The sequence below is a fragment of the Pleurodeles waltl genome, chromosome 4_2, assembly GCF_031143425.1.
Source record: "Pleurodeles waltl isolate 20211129_DDA chromosome 4_2, aPleWal1.hap1.20221129, whole genome shotgun sequence".
NCBI classification, from domain to species: domain Eukaryota; kingdom Metazoa; phylum Chordata; class Amphibia; order Caudata; family Salamandridae; genus Pleurodeles; species Pleurodeles waltl.
In genome coordinates, this window is record NC_090443.1 from 160196482 (window position 1) to 160213080 (window position 16599).

General features: G+C 49.5%; 1 protein-coding gene across 2 annotated transcripts in view; it reads left to right on the forward strand.

Annotated features, from left to right (window-relative positions):
• The window catches only part of NCKAP1L (NCK associated protein 1 like), a 1641522-nt gene that overhangs the window by 188504 nt on the left and 1436419 nt on the right, over positions 1–16599 (forward strand). For both annotated transcript variants that reach the window (XM_069231027.1, XM_069231028.1), the window contains exon 5: positions 16194–16336. In XM_069231027.1, the coding sequence (XP_069087128.1) occupies positions 16194–16336 (143 nt within the window). The remainder of the gene's footprint in view (positions 1–16193; positions 16337–16599) is intronic.

The window sequence follows — 16599 nt, forward strand, 5'->3', positions numbered from 1 at the left end:
AGAATTTTATTGTCATTAATCCAGGTTAAAAGATGGTCTAGAATTAGTTTGCAAAAATATTTTTTGACTAGATATTTTTTCATTTCTGCCACAGAAAAAAGCCTACAACTTTAACTTTCATTTCCCGACTCATCAGAATCTGGAGTAAAAGAAAAGGAAGCCAAGGATTAACTGTAAAGTGATTGAAAGTGATTATCCCACTCTTGCAGGAGGATGTTGGACTCTAGTGTCATTCTGCTCGTCTGGGCACCATAAGGTTTCATGAGCCAAAAATCCACCTGGTTCCCGGAGCATTCAGAATATCATTCTAAATAGCTGTGTACTAGGTATCTTACATGTTCTTTTGGACAGATTTATAGGTGGCTCTAGCAGTCTGGATTTCTTGAGAAGAACCATTTTTAATGGCATTAATTAGAAGATACTTTGTGGTGTCTGTAACTGGGAGCAGACTCCGTTTAGGTGGAGGTTTAGTCCATAATGTTATCGGATCCAGACTCAGGCTGTGCTAGAACACACAGGATGGAAACAAAACCCTGATACAGACGAGCATATACACTCTCGTTGTTAACATCGCTCTGCCACTTAACCTTCCTCCTGTTATTAGAAATCATGAAACCCCCACAAGGCAAACAATGTTGCTGGGCTATTTAGACTAAATTGGCCTCCAGGATAAGAAACAAAGAAAAACGATGACTTTCGACCCATGGCAAGACTTCCACGCGCATTAACGGAGGAGGAGGCAGCGGCCTTCAACACAAGGGCAGGAGCCCTTTAAATTTAATCTTGTGTTCCCGCCCCACGGGAAGCGCGTATTAACAGAGGAGGAGGCGGCGGCCATCAACATAAGGGCAGGAGCCCTTTAAATTTAATCTTGCGCTCCCGCTGGAAACATTGACCAGCCTGAAACTCTCCTCAGATTCTTCTTTAACATCAAGAGGCACATTAGATCTGCCACCAGGGGCAACTCCCTATGTGATAGTCCTGGCAAATGTCCCCACTCTTTCTGGGGACCACAGGGAATCATGGACAGCGTTGAGGAATAAATCCTTGATTTGGATTGGAACCCGCATGAAATCTGGCATGACAGAAGTTCTCTTTGAGGATATTAAAATGGTTAGGAGGGTAAAATGGGTAGGAAAGAACCAGAAGTTATTTAGGGGTGACTGCGTGGTACTCTCTTTTAAATCTCCAAAACTGGTCGAAGACATTTTGAGCCACCTAAGCCCGCAGCAGATTACGGATTATGGCACCACATTGTTGCCTCGGGGTTTCTTCTATAAGCACATTGACCAGGTCCGTCTTGGTCCTAATTTTGACAAACAAACAACTAGGTTGGAAAGATATTATTCGATCCCAACCAAAAATAGATTTCATGCCCTCTCTTTGGAAGGTGTCGGTTGACTATCATTTGATCAGGAAATGGGTGGGCCTACGACTATTACGCTAATCCCAGTTTCCGATCCATTAAAGAGTGGGCATGGTTTGGTGGAGAGCAATGAAGATGGACAGATGGAGATGGATGTTGAACCGAGTCAACTTGCTAATAACGTAGTGCCAATAAGTGGATTCTCCATCCAGTCAAAAGACATAGGTGGTCATTACAAACCTGGCAGATGGTGTTAAAGCTGCGGAAATACCGCAAACAGGCCGGCGGACAAAAAAGGGAATTACGACCCTGGCGGAAACCGCCAACAAAGACAGCCACTTTAACACATCGCCCGCCACGGCGGTACAGACAAACAGCGCGGCGGTCACCGCCAACAGACAGGTGGGAGACAATGTACCGCCCACACTATTATGACAGGTCAATCCGCCACCTTTTCCGGGGCGGATTCTCCGTGGATAAAAACACGGCGGAAACAGCTTTTGCTATGGGAAAACGCTCACCTTAACACACTCCACAAGGAACGACGACTCCATGGAGCCGGAACTCCAAATCCTACCTGCATTTGTCTTTCTGCTCCTCTACGACCAACAGCGACGTAGGCACAGAAGATACCGGTGAGTACTGCATCTACGACACGGGGGAGTGGGGAGGAAAAAGTTAGGGGAACACCCACCAAACTCCCCCACCCCCACCCTCGCATATCACAACATACACACCAATGCAGTCAGAAATATCACATGAACAACCCACAATCCCCCCGGAAGAATGCAAAGACAAAGCAAATTTCGGTCAAACATTGTAATGTGCCAGTATACATGTCATACAAAAAAATACTGATATATATCTCGAAATCTGTCATAATTATATATACAATACAAGAAGTAGTGCAGATATGTACACAACAATGTCCGTGCACCAACAGTCCAAAAATGCATGGGCGAGGCCCAGAATAGATACCTGACCAAAATCGGAGAGAACACTGCCGGGGCATCAGGTAGAAACACTACAGGCACCTCAGGGGGAAGGGAAGGGGGGGCACCTCAGCCAGATGAATGCGAAGCCAGATCCACGACGGGGCTCCATGCCCATTGATGTATCCTGGGGAGTGCAAAGCCACAGTCTCTCAAGTCTCTACAGTGGGTGGCTTGCCCACTGTGCCATCCTGGGGAGTGCAAAGCCACAGTCTCACAAGTCTTTACAGTGGGTGGTTTGCCCACTGTTACATCCTGGGGATTGCAAAGCCACAGTCTCACAAGTCTTTACAGTGGGTAGTTTGCCCACTGTTACATCCTGGGGAGTGCAAAGCCACAGTCTCACAAGTCTTTACAGTGGGTGGTTTGCCCACTGTGCCATCCTGGGGAGTGCAAAGCCACAGTCTCACAAGTCTTTACAGTGGGTGGTTTGCCCACTGTTACATCCTGGGGAGTGCAAAGCCACAGTCTCACAAGTCTTTACAGTGGGTGGTTTGCCCACTGTGCCATCCTGGGGAGTGCAAAGCAACAGTCTCACAAGTCTTTACAGTGGGTGGTTTGCCCACTGTTACATCCTGGGGAGTGCAAAGCCACAGTCTCACAAGTCTTTACAGTGGGTGGTTTACCCACTGTGCCATCCTGGGGAGTGCGAAGCCACAGTCTCACAAGTCTTTACAGTGGGTGGTTTGCCCACTGTTACATCCTGGGGAGTGCAAAGCCACAGTCTCACAAGTCTTTACAGTGGGTGGGTTGCCCACTGTTACATCCTGGGGAGTGCAAAGCCACATTTTCGCTAGTATCTGCAGTTCTCTACTGGTACTGGGTGGGACTGGTGCCCAGACAGGATGAGTCTCCCCGTGAAAGTTCATGTCCTGCCACTGTCCCAGCTGCACATGGGATACGGATGCCTGATGTGGCGGCCTATTCATACCCACACGGTGTTTGCCTTGTTCAGCGGTCTTCGCCATGGCGGTCTTTGCCCTGTTCAGCGGTGCTTAGCCATGGCGGTCTTTGCCCTGTTCAGCGGTGCTTAGCCATGGCGGTCTTTGCCCTGTTCAGCGGTGCTTAACCATGGCAGTCTTTGCCCTGTTCAGCGGTCTTCACCATGGTGGTCTTTGCCCTGTTCAGCGGTGCTTAGCCATGGCAGTCTTTGCCCTGTTCAACGGTGCTTAGCCATGGCGGTCTTTGCACTGTTCAGCGGTGCTTAGCCATGGCGGTCTTTGCCCTGTTCAGCGGTGCTTAGCCATGGCAGTCTTTGCCCTGTTCAGCGGTCTTCACCATGGCGGTCTTTGCCCTGTTCAGCGGTCTTCACCATGGCGGTCTTTGCCCTGTTCAGCGGTGCTTAGCCATGGCAGTCTTTGCCCTGTTCAGCGGTCTTCACCATGGCGGTCTTTGCCCTGTTCAGCGGTCTTCACCATGGCGGTCTTTGCCCTGTTCAGCGGTGCTAAGCCATGGCAGTCTTTGCCCTGTTCAGCGGTCTTCACCATGGCGGTTTTTGCCCTGTTCAGCGCTCTTCACCATGGCGGTCTTTGCCCTGTTCAGCGGTGCTTAGCCATGGCAGTCTTTGCCCTGTACAGCGGTCTTCACCATGGCGGTCTTTGCCCTGTTCAGCGGTCTTCACCATGGCGGTCTTTGCCCTGTTCAGCGGTGCTTAGCCATGGCAGTCTTTGCCCTGTTCAGCAGTCTTCACCATGGCGGTCTTTGCCCTGTTCAGCGGTGCTTAGCCATGGCAGTCTTTGCCCTGTTCAGCGGTCTTCACCATGGCGGTCTATGGACTGTCCAGCGGTGCTCTGACATGGCGGTTCGGATACTGACATTGGTGTGTGGCATGACGATCTCCACACTGGACATTGGTGTGTGGCATGACGATCTCTACACTGGACATTGGTGTGTGGCATGATGATCTCCACACTGGACATTGGTGTGTGACTTGACGTTCCATCATTGCCCAGCGGGGCTGTGGGATTCTGGTCCCTCCTGGGCTGTGACTCCGGCGGTGGTCTCCTGACCAGTAACGATACTTGGGCCCTCCTGGGCTGTGACTCCGGCGGTGGTCTCCTGACCAGTAACGAGACTTGGGCCCTCCTGGGCTGTGACTCTGGCGGTTGTCTCCTGACCAGTAACAAGACTTGGGCCCTCCTGGGCTGTGTCTCTGGCGGTGGTCTCCTGACCAGTAACGATACTTGGGCCCTCCTGGGCTGTGACTCTGGCGGTTGTCTCCTCACCAGTAACGATACTTGGGCCCTCCTGGGCTGTGACTCCGGCGGTGGTCTCCTTACCAGTAACGATACTTGGGCCCTCCTGGGCTGTGACACCGGCGGTGGTCTCCTGACCAGTAACGATACTTGGGCCTTCCTGGGCTGTGACTCTGGCGGTGGTCTCCTGACCAGTAACGACGGTGCTGGCGATTGTGTCTCGACCGCCGGAAATGATGGCGCACTTCTCCGCCGTGACACTCACAACAGGCTGGGCAGACTTCCTCAGGACCTTCCCCACCTTCTCTGGAGTTACAGCTGACTCACCAATCGCCTTCGATCCCATTTCAGTTGTTGTCCCACCAGGAGTCTTGACACGGTCCCGTCGTCCACTCTCCAATTTCAGAGCCTTTACAGGGGGTGGGCTGCCAGTGCCTTGGCTCCGGGTCCTACTGTCTGCCCTGGTGGACAGTGCACTCCAAAAACCTGGAACACGCACCACTGGCACTGGAGGCTTTTTGGCTGAGGCGCTACGACGGGACTGAAGAACTGGAGGGGGGGTGGGGGCAAACAGGTCAATTTGACAGAGGGACAGTTTCTGACGGACACTGGGATGGGTAGCTGGAGGGGGTCTGGGAGTGGAGGTAGAGGAGGTGGTTGTAGGAGGTGTCACTTTAGGTGTTTTGGGTGCAGGTGCAGGTACTGGAGGCTGACGTGAGGTGGATGGATGTTGGGTGAGTGATTGCCGGCGTTTGGGTACTTTGGGAGGGGGCGTCACAGACACACTGGGACAGGACACAGGGGACGTGTAAATGGCAGTGGAGGTGGTGAGTGCAGATGAGCGGCTTGTGGTGCTGGGTGTCCTGGTGCGAGTCCTAGTGCCTGTAGATGTGGTGCATGCAGGTGTGTGTGTAGACGACACTGGGAGTGAGGAGGGAGAAGGGGAGGAGAGGGACACAGTGGATGTTGCTGTGTCTGTATGACTGTGATGCTTGTGTGAGTGCCTGTGGTGTGTGTGGTTCCTATGTTTGCTTCAGCTACTTTTGGGTGTTGACTTGTGTGCAGGCTGGTCTGTAGGTGTGCTTGGGATGGGCTGGGGTACAGGGGATTGGGTCTGGGTGGAGGAAGTTGGAGGGGGGAGGCTGGACACAGGGACAATGGCTGCCATCAGTGCTGAGGCCAGAGATTGCAGGGTTCGCTGAAGGACAGCCTGACCAGAATGAATGCCTTCCAGGAATGCATTACCGTGTTGCAACTCTCGTTCTACACCCTGGATGGCATTCACAATGGTAGACTGCCCAACAGTGAGTGACCTGAGGAGGTCAATGGCCTCCTCACTGAGGGCAGCAGGGGTGACTGGGGCAGGGCCTGAGGTGCCTGGGGCGAAGGTGATGCCCACCCTCCTGGGTGAGCGGGCACGGGCGAATGCTGAGGGGCTGCTGGGAGGGCAGTGCTGGTAGCGGAGGTGGCGGCTGTACCTGTAGAAGTGGGGCGCACAGATGGTGCCGCCACCACAGGGGAGCTCACATCGGCGGATGAGTCCGTGACGCTGGTTGGTGATCCTGTGGCCGACGTGAAGCTCCCTTTGCCCTCCGTCCCACTGGTGCATTCAGAGTCTGTGGTGTGGCCCTCCATGGCCATGTGGGATGCAGCTCCCTCGAGCTCCGGTGCCACTGTACCTCCGCCTGATGATGCTGATGTACAAAAGGACAGGGAGAGCAGGAAAAGGGGGGGAGACAGAAGAAAGAGAGTTTTTAGTGCATGGCATACCGCTACCGTTGGCGGACAAGACAGACGCAGCAGCCCCATCCATTACGCCGTGCTCCTGCCCTCTGCACATGCAATTTCTGGGATATGGCCTACATGGCAATGGTCGAAATCTGCGCACATGGATGGCAAAGGGGCCACTATACATCAACTTGCCTCTGTTCTGAGCTGGGGTAGAGTCCCACATGGCCTACATTACGGAGGGGCCTAGCCTACCTAACTCGCCCTGGCCTAGGGACACCCACAGCCCACCTCCCCCACCCAGACACCTCCACTGCACACAAAGTCCACAGAATGAGGTTGTACTCACCCCCTTGTGTCTGCTGTGATGTCCTTAAGCGCCCATCCAACTCCGGGTAGGCCACCACCAGGATCCGGAACATCAGGGGGGTCATGGTGCGATGGGCACCCCTCCCACATTGGGAGGCCATCCCCAGCTGAGCCTCCGCCGTCTTCTTGCTGCAGCGGCGAATGTCCTCCCATCTCTTACGGCAGTGGGTGCCCCGTCTCTGCTGGCCCCCCAGGGTCCGGACTTCCTTGGCGATGGCATGCCAAATGTCCCTCTTCTGGTGGGCGCTGACCTACATGACATGCACAAGGAAAGAGGAACAGTCATTACCTACTGCACCGTCAATGTGAGTGTCCCCCTCCCAACTCTGTCCATGTGGCCCATTCATCCCCATGCATTTCTGTTGTAAGAACTCTGCCTCCTTCCCTCTCCCACCCAGCCCTGTCCACCAAGGCCTAGCCCATCCAACGTGCTCCCGGTGTACTAACCTGTTGGTCTGGAGGACCGTAGAGTAGCATGTACTGGGGGAGGACCCCATCCACAAGTTTCTCCAACTCCTGTGCAGTGAAGGCAGGGGCCCTTTCCCCAGACGCAGCAGCCATCGTCGCTTCCAGACCGAGGTCACAGCAGCACTAGCAGTGTAGGTCCTCTCCTGTCGAAGGTCAGGTATCTAGTGATTGAAGAGATAGAAAATGGTGGTGACGTCCGCGGCGGTGATGTCCGCGGCGGGGCACATCATCACCGCCAGCGCACCTGTTCATTGGCTCCTGGGACCCATAGGGTCCAATGTTAACCAATGCAGCATTGCGCCACGCTCTAAGACCGCCTACCGTGACGGTGTCCAATGCCAGCGCAGTTACCCCACAATTCCATTGTCCCAGTTTAGAGGTCAGGCAGCCGCCATTTCAGGGGCCCACATGGCTTCATTTACGACTGCGTCACACATACCGAGGCCTACACTCAAAACATTTCCCAGATGGGTTAATTGTCTGTTGTAGTCTTGTGTGTGACTGTGTTTACATACCTGGAGGAATGGTGACAGTTTCTATGCTGTTGTCCTTCTTAGGCACCGTCAGTTGGGACATATTGGAAGATGGCGGAATCCGCCGGTGTACCGACCGCTGGTGGACCTGTTGACAATGGAAGAGAGACATTTGATCGTGACCTACCGGTTCGACCGTGCCACAATCCAGGAACTATGTACGCAGTTGGAGCCAGACCTGATGTCACCAATCCGCCATCCCACAGGAATCCCCCCTGACGTTCAGGTGCTGTCAGTGCTCCATTTCCTTGCAAGTGGTTCATTTCAGACTACTGCGGCCATGGTATCAGGGTTGTCCCAGCCTATGTTTTCCAACGTGTTGTCCAGAGTGTTGTCTGCCCTGCTGAAACACGTAAGGAGATACATAATTTTCCCTGAGGTGGAGGATTTGCCTACAGTGAAAGGTGACTTCTATGCCCTTGGACATATCCCGAACGTCATAGGTGCCATTGATGGGACCCATGTAGCTCTGGTCCCCCCGCAAGAGTGAACAGGTGTACAGGAACAGGAAGAGTTATTATTCGATGACGGTCCAGATGGTCTGTTTGGCAGACCAGTACATCTCGCAGGTAAATGCTATATTCCCTGGCTCAGTGCATGACGCCTACATCCTGCGGAATAGCAGCATCCCTGATATGATGGGTCAACTCCAGAGGCACTGTGTATGGCTATTGGGGAACTCTGGTTACCCCAACCTGTCCTGGCTATTGAACCCAGTGAGGAATCCCAGGACCAGGGCAGAGGAACGGTACAATGAGGCCCATGGGCGGACTAGGAAGGTGATCGAACGCACCTTCGGCCTCCTGAAGGCCAGGTTCAGGTGCCTCCATATGACAGGTGAGTCCCTATTCTACTCACCGAAGAAGGTGTGCGACATCATCATCGCCTGCTCCATGCTCCATAATTTGGCATTGCGACGCCAGGTGCCTTTTCTGCAGGAGGATGATCCAGATGACGGTGTTGTAGCAGCGGTGGAGCCTGTGGAGCCTGTGGACAATGATGAAGCTGATGAAGAAGAAAACAACAACAGGGAGTCAGTCATACAGCAATATTTCCAGTGAGACACAGGTGAGTACATTTTCAGGTTTAACATAACATTAACTTTCACACGTCTACCTCTATCCTGTACCTACATTTCACTCACTATTTGTTAACTGAGTTGTCCCCTTCCATTTCAGTTTCACAAATGTGGTAACCTACGTGTCAACAGCTTGCACCCTTGAAAGGCTTGTGATGTGTGACATTGGTTTGTTGGCCTTCCAATGGGTAACCATTTGTGACACTGTAATTGACAATACAAAGTTCAAAATCATTGACTGACTCCAGTTTTATTAGTGGTTCAAGTCTGTTTATTTAAGTGCATAACAATGAAGGGGGGTTGTGAAATGGGGATGAGTTATGGTGGAAGAATGTCCATGGCAGAGTCCAGCCTATTTGTCTCACAGGTACATTGCACATCTGGCCATTGGAAGTGGAGCTGGGGCAGTTCCGATTTGGACAGGGTAACAAAGTGGTACAGTGGGGGGACAATCAGGGTGGTCTTAGTTCCTGGCGGGGGTCTTGCCATCTTGCTCTGTCCTGTTCCTGGATCTCAGGTGGTTGTCCATCTGCAGGGGGTGGGGTGCTGGTGTGTTGGTCCTGTGGCGGGGCATCCTGTCCACTAGCGCCGGCAGAGGTGGTGTGCATTTCATCGTCCTGGCTAGTGTCAGGGGCCCCTTGGAGTGCCACGGTGTCCCTCAAGGTCTTTTGAATGTCCGTCAGCACCCCTACAATGGTGCCCAGGGCGGAGCCGATGGTCCTGAGTTCCTCCCTGAACCCCAAATACTGCTCCTCCTGCAGACGCAGGGTCTCCTGCAACTTGTCCAGGACCGTTGCCATCGTCTCCTGGGAGTGGTGGTATGCTCCCATGATGGAGGAGAGGGCCTCGTTGAGAGTAGGTTCCCTTGGCCTGTCCTCCATCTGTCGCACAGCAGCCCTCCCAGTTCCCCTTTGTTCCTGTGCCTCCGTCCCCTGGACCGTGTGCCCACTACCACTGCCCCCAGGTCCCTGTTGTTGTTGGGGTGTTGGGTTAGCCTGGGTGCCCTGTAGGGGTGGACACACCGCTGATTGACCTGTCCTGGGTAGGGAGGTATGGGCCCACTGGGTGGGTGCTGTGCTGGTGTTACCAGAGGGAGGAAGTTCGGTGTTGGGCTGTGGCTGGGCAAGGGGAACCGACTGTCCTGAGGCCCACGATGGTCCGGGCTGGTCATCAAGATCCAGTAGGGCAGAGCTGCTGTCGTCACTGTGGGCCTCTTCTGGGGGTGGAGTGGTGTTGTCTGGACCCTCTGGTGTTGTGACGTTCCTTCGGGTTCCTGCGGGGGTATAAGTACATGATTATTGCATGTGTGTGTTTCATGGTGTGCAATGGTTGGGTGTGCGTGTACACCAGTGCAGGCATTCCTGTGTGGGGGCTTGTGTGCTGATGGTTGGGGGGTGTTCTGGGTATGTGCAGTGGGCATGCTTTAGTGATGGGTATCCATGCTTAGTTGTGTCATGCAGGTCTTGGGGTTGGGATGGGTGGTTGGTGTTATGGGTACATTAGTGAGGAGTTAGGGTGATAGGGGAGGGTGTGAGGGTTTGGATGTGTGATAGCATGCAGGTAAGGTGGGGGATATGATTGTTAAGATTTGACTTACTAGTGTCTGTTCCTCCAACGACTCCTGCGAGGCCCTCAGGATGCAAGATGGACAAGACTTGCTCCTCCCACGTTGTTAGTTGTGGGGGAGGAGGTGGGGGTCCGCCGCCAGTCCGCTGAACCGCGATGTGGTGCCTGGATACCGTGGAACGCACCTTCCCCCGTAGATCGTTCCACCTCTTCCTGATGTCCTCTCTATTTCTTGGATGCTGTCCCACAGCGCTGACCCTGTCGACTATTCTTTGCCATAGCTCCATCTTCCTGGCTATGGATGTGTGCTGTACCTGTGAGCCAAATAGCTGTGGCTCTACCCGTAGGATTTTCTCCACCATGACCCTGAGCTCCTCTTCGGAAAAGCTGGGGTGTATTTGGCGTGCCATGGGGTGGTGTGTGTGATGTGTGAGGTGGTGTATGTGGAATGAGTGTGGTGAGTGTAGTGGTATGAGGTGTTTTGTGTGTGGATGTCGTGTGGGTGATGGTGTAGTGTGCCTCTGTGTGATGGGGTTCTCTATTCTGTGCTGTCTCTCTCTGGCCTTCTCTCTAATTTTGGGTCGTAGGGGTTTGTGGGTGATGTGGGTGTGTGTTTTATATTGTGTTGGGTGTGTGGGAGTGGTGTGTGTATGTGTATCAGGTGTGTGTATTTGGAATTGTCCAAAGTGGCGGTGTTTTGGAGCTGTGTGTGTATTTTGAGCGCAGCGGTGTGTACCGCCAATGGAATACTGCGGTTGAAAGACCGCCGCGTGGATTCATGGGTCGTAATAGCATGGGCGTGTTTCTGTTGGCGTGGAGGTGGAGGATTTGTTTCCGCATGTTTATCGCTGACCTTTGATGTGGCGGTATTGCGTGGGTATCTGAATTTCGGCGGATTCCGTGATGTGTGTCATAATAGCTGTGGTGGGCTCCTGCCGCAGCGGCGGTGTGTTGGCGGTCTTCTGCACGGCGGTAAGCACCTTATACCGCCAATGCTGTAATGACCCCCATAGTAACTAAAAAGTCTTCCGTGGGGCTAGGGACTAAAACTGGGGGAGAGGACTACTCATTTTTATTTTGGAATGTGGCGGGTCTGCGCTCGAAAAGTAAGAATGAAGACTGGTTAGAATATATTCGATCCTTTTACTTGGTGAGTTTACAAGACACTTGGGGCCATATTTATACTTTTCGACGCACAACTGCGCCAACGCAGTTGTGCGTCAAAAAATCTAACGCCGGCTAACGCCATTCTGAAGCGCCATGCCGGCGCCGTATTTATTCAATGACGTTAGCCGGCGTTAGCCGGCGGAGCTGCCTGGTGTGCGTAAAAAAAAATGACTTACACCAGGAGCTTGGGCGTCAAAAAATGGGGCAAGTCAGGCTGAGGCAAAATTTTCGCCTCAACCCGATTAGCGCCATTTTTTTTTACTCCCAACCCCCATTGAAATGACTCCTGTCTTATCAAAGACAGGAGTCATGCCCCCTTGCCCAATGGCCATGCCCAGGGGACTTATGTCCCCTGGGCATGGTCATTGGGCATAGTGGCATGTAGGGGGGCACAAATCAGGCCCCCCTATGCCACAAAAAATAAATAAAAAAAATACTTACCTGAACTTACCTTAAGTTCCCTGGGATGGGTCCCTCCATCCTTGGGCGTCCTCCTGGGGTGGGCAAGGGTGGCAGGGGGTGTCCCTGGGGGCATGGGAGGGCACCTCTGGGCTCCTTCCGAGCCCACAGGTCCCTTAACGCCCGCCCTGACCAGGCGCTAAAAAACAACACAAAAGCGGCTGGACGTCATTTTTTTTTACCCGCCCACTCCCGGGCGTCATTTTTGCCCGGGAGTGTAAATACGGCGCACATGCCTCGGAGTCATTTTTTAGAAGGGAACGCCTACCTTGCATATCATTAACGCAAAGTAGGTGTCCACGCTATAAAATGACACAAACTCCATGAACTTTGGCGCTAGACGCGTCTAACGCCAGAGTATAAATATGGAGTTCGTTTTGCGTCGAATTTGCATAAAAAAAAACGACTCAAATCCGGCGCAAACAGAGTATAAATATGGCCCTTGGTCCGTGGACCCTATCCACATAAATGGTTTTAGGACACTTCACACCCCGCCGTTCCTTGCTCACGGGGCAGGGCAAAAGGTGGGCTGTGTACTTTCATCTCCAACAAGTTCAACTTAATTAAGGATGTAAGACTAATCTCTAACTCATTTTATCAACTGATCACATGTAAATTAAGAATCATTGCACAAATGGTGATTATTAACTTTTACAATAATGTTCCTCAAGTATGTAACTCAGCGCATAATGAGACTTTTATTGTGGGGGGGGGGGATTTTAACACACATTTGTATCCTCAATCCGTGGAAAACGTTTGTCTTTTTGGCACGTGTGGAGATGGCGACTCATACCATTTTACACATAATCATTATGGTAATTTGCAGAATGAAACGTTGTTTAAATTTGATCTCCTTCTGTGCAATAGTTTAAATCATTGTAAACCACAGTTAAAATCCACATTCAATGGCAGACATCCTAACACAATAATTGATTTTATGTTATTATCTAATAATTTTACTACTTATGTGTCTAGATATAAAATTCAAGATGCTTTGTTTAGCGACCACTACCCTCAAAGTTTAAGCATTGTATTCCCCCAAGCCATCACCAAACAGAAGGAACTAACGGAGAAGGTAGAAAATATAGAATTGGGAACAAGAAATGGCTACACTATCCGCTGGTCACAGCTTGAGCCTACGCAGTTCATGAAACAATTAATGAGCAAACTCTCTAAAGAGTTTGAAATTTGTCTTTCAGACAACAATTGCCCGCAGGCTTGTATTAACGCTTTCACTGAACTATCTACTGAAATCAAAAACTCTCTTACAGTTAGCTTTGGCAAATCTAGACCTTGTGTAGGCAAAAGATGGTTTGATAGTGAATGTACTCAAGCCTATAAAAATCTTAAACAGTGCTTACGCAGACAAAACCCTGATAGACATGGCATTAGCCTTCGCAGGAAGGAGTATAAAAAGGCTATAAGAAGAAGAAAACAGAATTTCAAAAACCAGGCTTGGCATTCTCTTCATGAAGCAAGCCTTAGGAATGACAACGCTAAATTTTGGAAAATTGTAAACTCTCCTCTTTTGTGTGATGGAACATTACTGTCAATTGAAATAGCCAATACTGAAGAGGATTGGGTTTCTTTTTTCTCTAGTATATACTCCGCTAAAGATTTGGTCTTGGAACCAAACTCTCTGAGACCAGTTCCTCAATCTATTTCTCCACCATTTAGCCTTAATGAGGTTATAGAGGCAATTAACGCTAGCAAAAGTGGGAAAGCGCCGGGCCCAGATGGAGTCCCAATTGATATTTACAAGTCGAATGTTTCACTTTGGGGCCCAATATTAACTCAAGTTTTACGTGCCTGCTGTGCCACAGTCTGAATACCAACCTGGGCTGAGTCCATCATTGTTCTTATCTTCAAAAAGGGAGATCGTCAAAATCCTGCATGCTACTGCCCAATCTCTCTGCTTGATACTCTTGCAAAGATTGCTGGACGAATTGTTTTAAACAGGCTACGAGATTGGACCGAAAATATTCTTTCGGACTTGCAATATGGCTTTAGAGCTGGAATAGAGACCATGGAGTAGGCTCTGAACTTAGACATTATACTCAATAAATACATGAGGGCCAAGGCCGGAGCCTTATATTTAGTGTTTGTCGATCGGACTTCAGCATTTGACTGTGTGGTCCACAGTAAATTATTGCCTATTTTATTGGACATGGGGGTAGACCTAACTATTGTTCATTTTATTAGGGAACTGTACGCTGGAGCTAAAGCCAAGGTGCGTTACGGGCTTCAGGGTGAATGCACCTCAGCCTTTCCTATTGAACGGGGGTACGACAAGGCTGCGTACTAGCACCACTACTGTTTGCCTTATATATTAATAAATTAGAGGGGGTATTATCTGATGCTTGCAGTGACCTCCTACAAGTTGGTTCTCGAAAGATCCCAGCACTCCTGTACACGGATGATGCCGTTTTGATGGCCCGCACCCCAGTAGCATTGTAGAGGCTACTCACAACCTTTGATAAGCATATGGAAGCCTTAGGTCTCAGAATCAACCATTCTAAAACTTTCTCGATGACATGTGGTAGAAATTCTATAAAGAAACCCCAGATTATGCTAAAAGGTACGAAACTAGACGATACAGGAACTTTTTAATATTTAGGCATTACGTTCGATAATGAAGGGACATGGTCACAAGCCATAAAATCAAGGAAGCTGTAATTCACTAAAACTATCATGGCTGTAAAAAACAATTAAAAAAAGGTTGGTAGAGTGACTCCCAAGGATATCATGATATTGTACAATGCAAGATGTGTTTCTCTTGCATTGTACGGGGCAGGACTCTGGGGATATAGGAACTGCAACAACCTACATCTAGTTGAAATTGATTTTTTAAAGTTTATTTTAAGCGTTCCAAAATCTACCCCTACACTGGCATGCCATATGGAATTGGGGGTATCATACCTTATAGTTTTAATTCGTATCCAACCAATCCTATTAGGGCATAAAGTATGTACTTCTGATTCCGCTAGGCTGAATAGGGTCATCATAGAAGATGCATTGGCATTATCTTACCCGCTGAAAATTCCTTGGCTAAATTATATAAAGATTTTTTTAACAGAGCTGGGCTATCCTGAGTTATATTCCACTCCGGTAAAACTGGAAACAATTTCCAGGAAAGAACTGAAAAATATTTGTCTTACTCACCTGGCCGATTTAAGGTGGGCCACTGAGGCAAAGAAACCCAGCGTAATGAGGAATTTCATGTTGCAACAAACAGATGGCATGGAACCATATTTGAGTAATGTACTGAACCCAAGGTATCGGTTTGTCCTTATACGCCTAAGATTCGAGATTTTCCATCATCTTGTTAGCTTCTCGTGTATTAATGATTGGACCCCTGTCTTGGTAAAATGTCCCTGTGACTTAGGGCCTGATTACAACTTTGGAGGAGGTGTTAATCCGTCCCAAAAGTGACGGTAAAGTGACGGATATACCACCAGCCATATTACGAGTCCATTATATCCTATGGAACTCGTAATACGGCTGGTGGTATATCCGTCCCATTTGGGACGGATTAACACCTCCTCCATTGTTGTAATCAGGCCCTTAGAGTCTGAGCAAAGTACAATACACATTCTCTTTTTTTGTAAATTCTATGCAGACTTAAGGAAAGCGTTTGTGATTCCATTTTTAAAATCAATGCAATTTAAACAATGTCGCCCTGCCTTTAATTACCTTCTGTCCTTACGATCAATTATGATTTGCAATGGAATAGCTTATGTGCAGTGATGAAGGCTAGACCATGTTATCAAACTACCTAGATAGGGTTTTCTTATTTGTATACATTTTAAACGTATTTTATTAATGACAATAGTTCTTGTTTTAAAACATACTCTTATACTGATTTTTTCTGTCACGTTTTTGAACTGTGGCTTTTATGTGAATTTATTTAACTCCTTGTAACGTAATCCCGCTATACGGTCCTTTTAGGTGCGGTTTGACTTACTGTTTTCATACTATTTCAAATATTGAGTGATGTTTTTAATATGAATTATCTGCTTTTATGATTGTTTTATTCAATCGAATAAAGTATTTTTGATGATGATGACTTCCAAATTAATTAAAAGGATTTACCCAAGAAAATAATCAGTTTATTGTCAGCTTTTCCACAGCAAAAGTATTTCTGAGTGCACCCATTCCCCACCTTTGGAAAATTGTATACCAATGTGCACTGTATTTGGGTTTTATACCATATTTGTGATTGTCTTGTTCTTAAGTGATGTTGTTTCATGAGATGTGCGTCTCTCTCCACAGAATGTAAACTACAATTTTACAAAGAGCTACTTGGACCTGATTGTGACATACACATCTGTCATCCTGCTGCTGTCCCGTATTGATGACAGAAAGGTTATCATTGGGATGTTCAATTGTGCTCACGAGATGCTTCATGGACATGGGTGAGGAATCTGAACCTGCACTTTTACTTGTCCATAACTGCAAACAAGATGGGTTTACTAGTCTCTGAAGGTTGGGAAATCAAAATATTTGTGACCAGTTTCTCATGGTTGAGACTGTCAGGGGCTGAATCACACTCTGGTTGCAGTTATATTGCACACAGCATTGGCTTTGGCGGAGCAGGGAATGGTAAATTTGGATCCAGTCATGCGGTAAATAAAGAAAGGCAGCTTTAATGTAAATCAAGAAAGCAGTGTGAATTAGC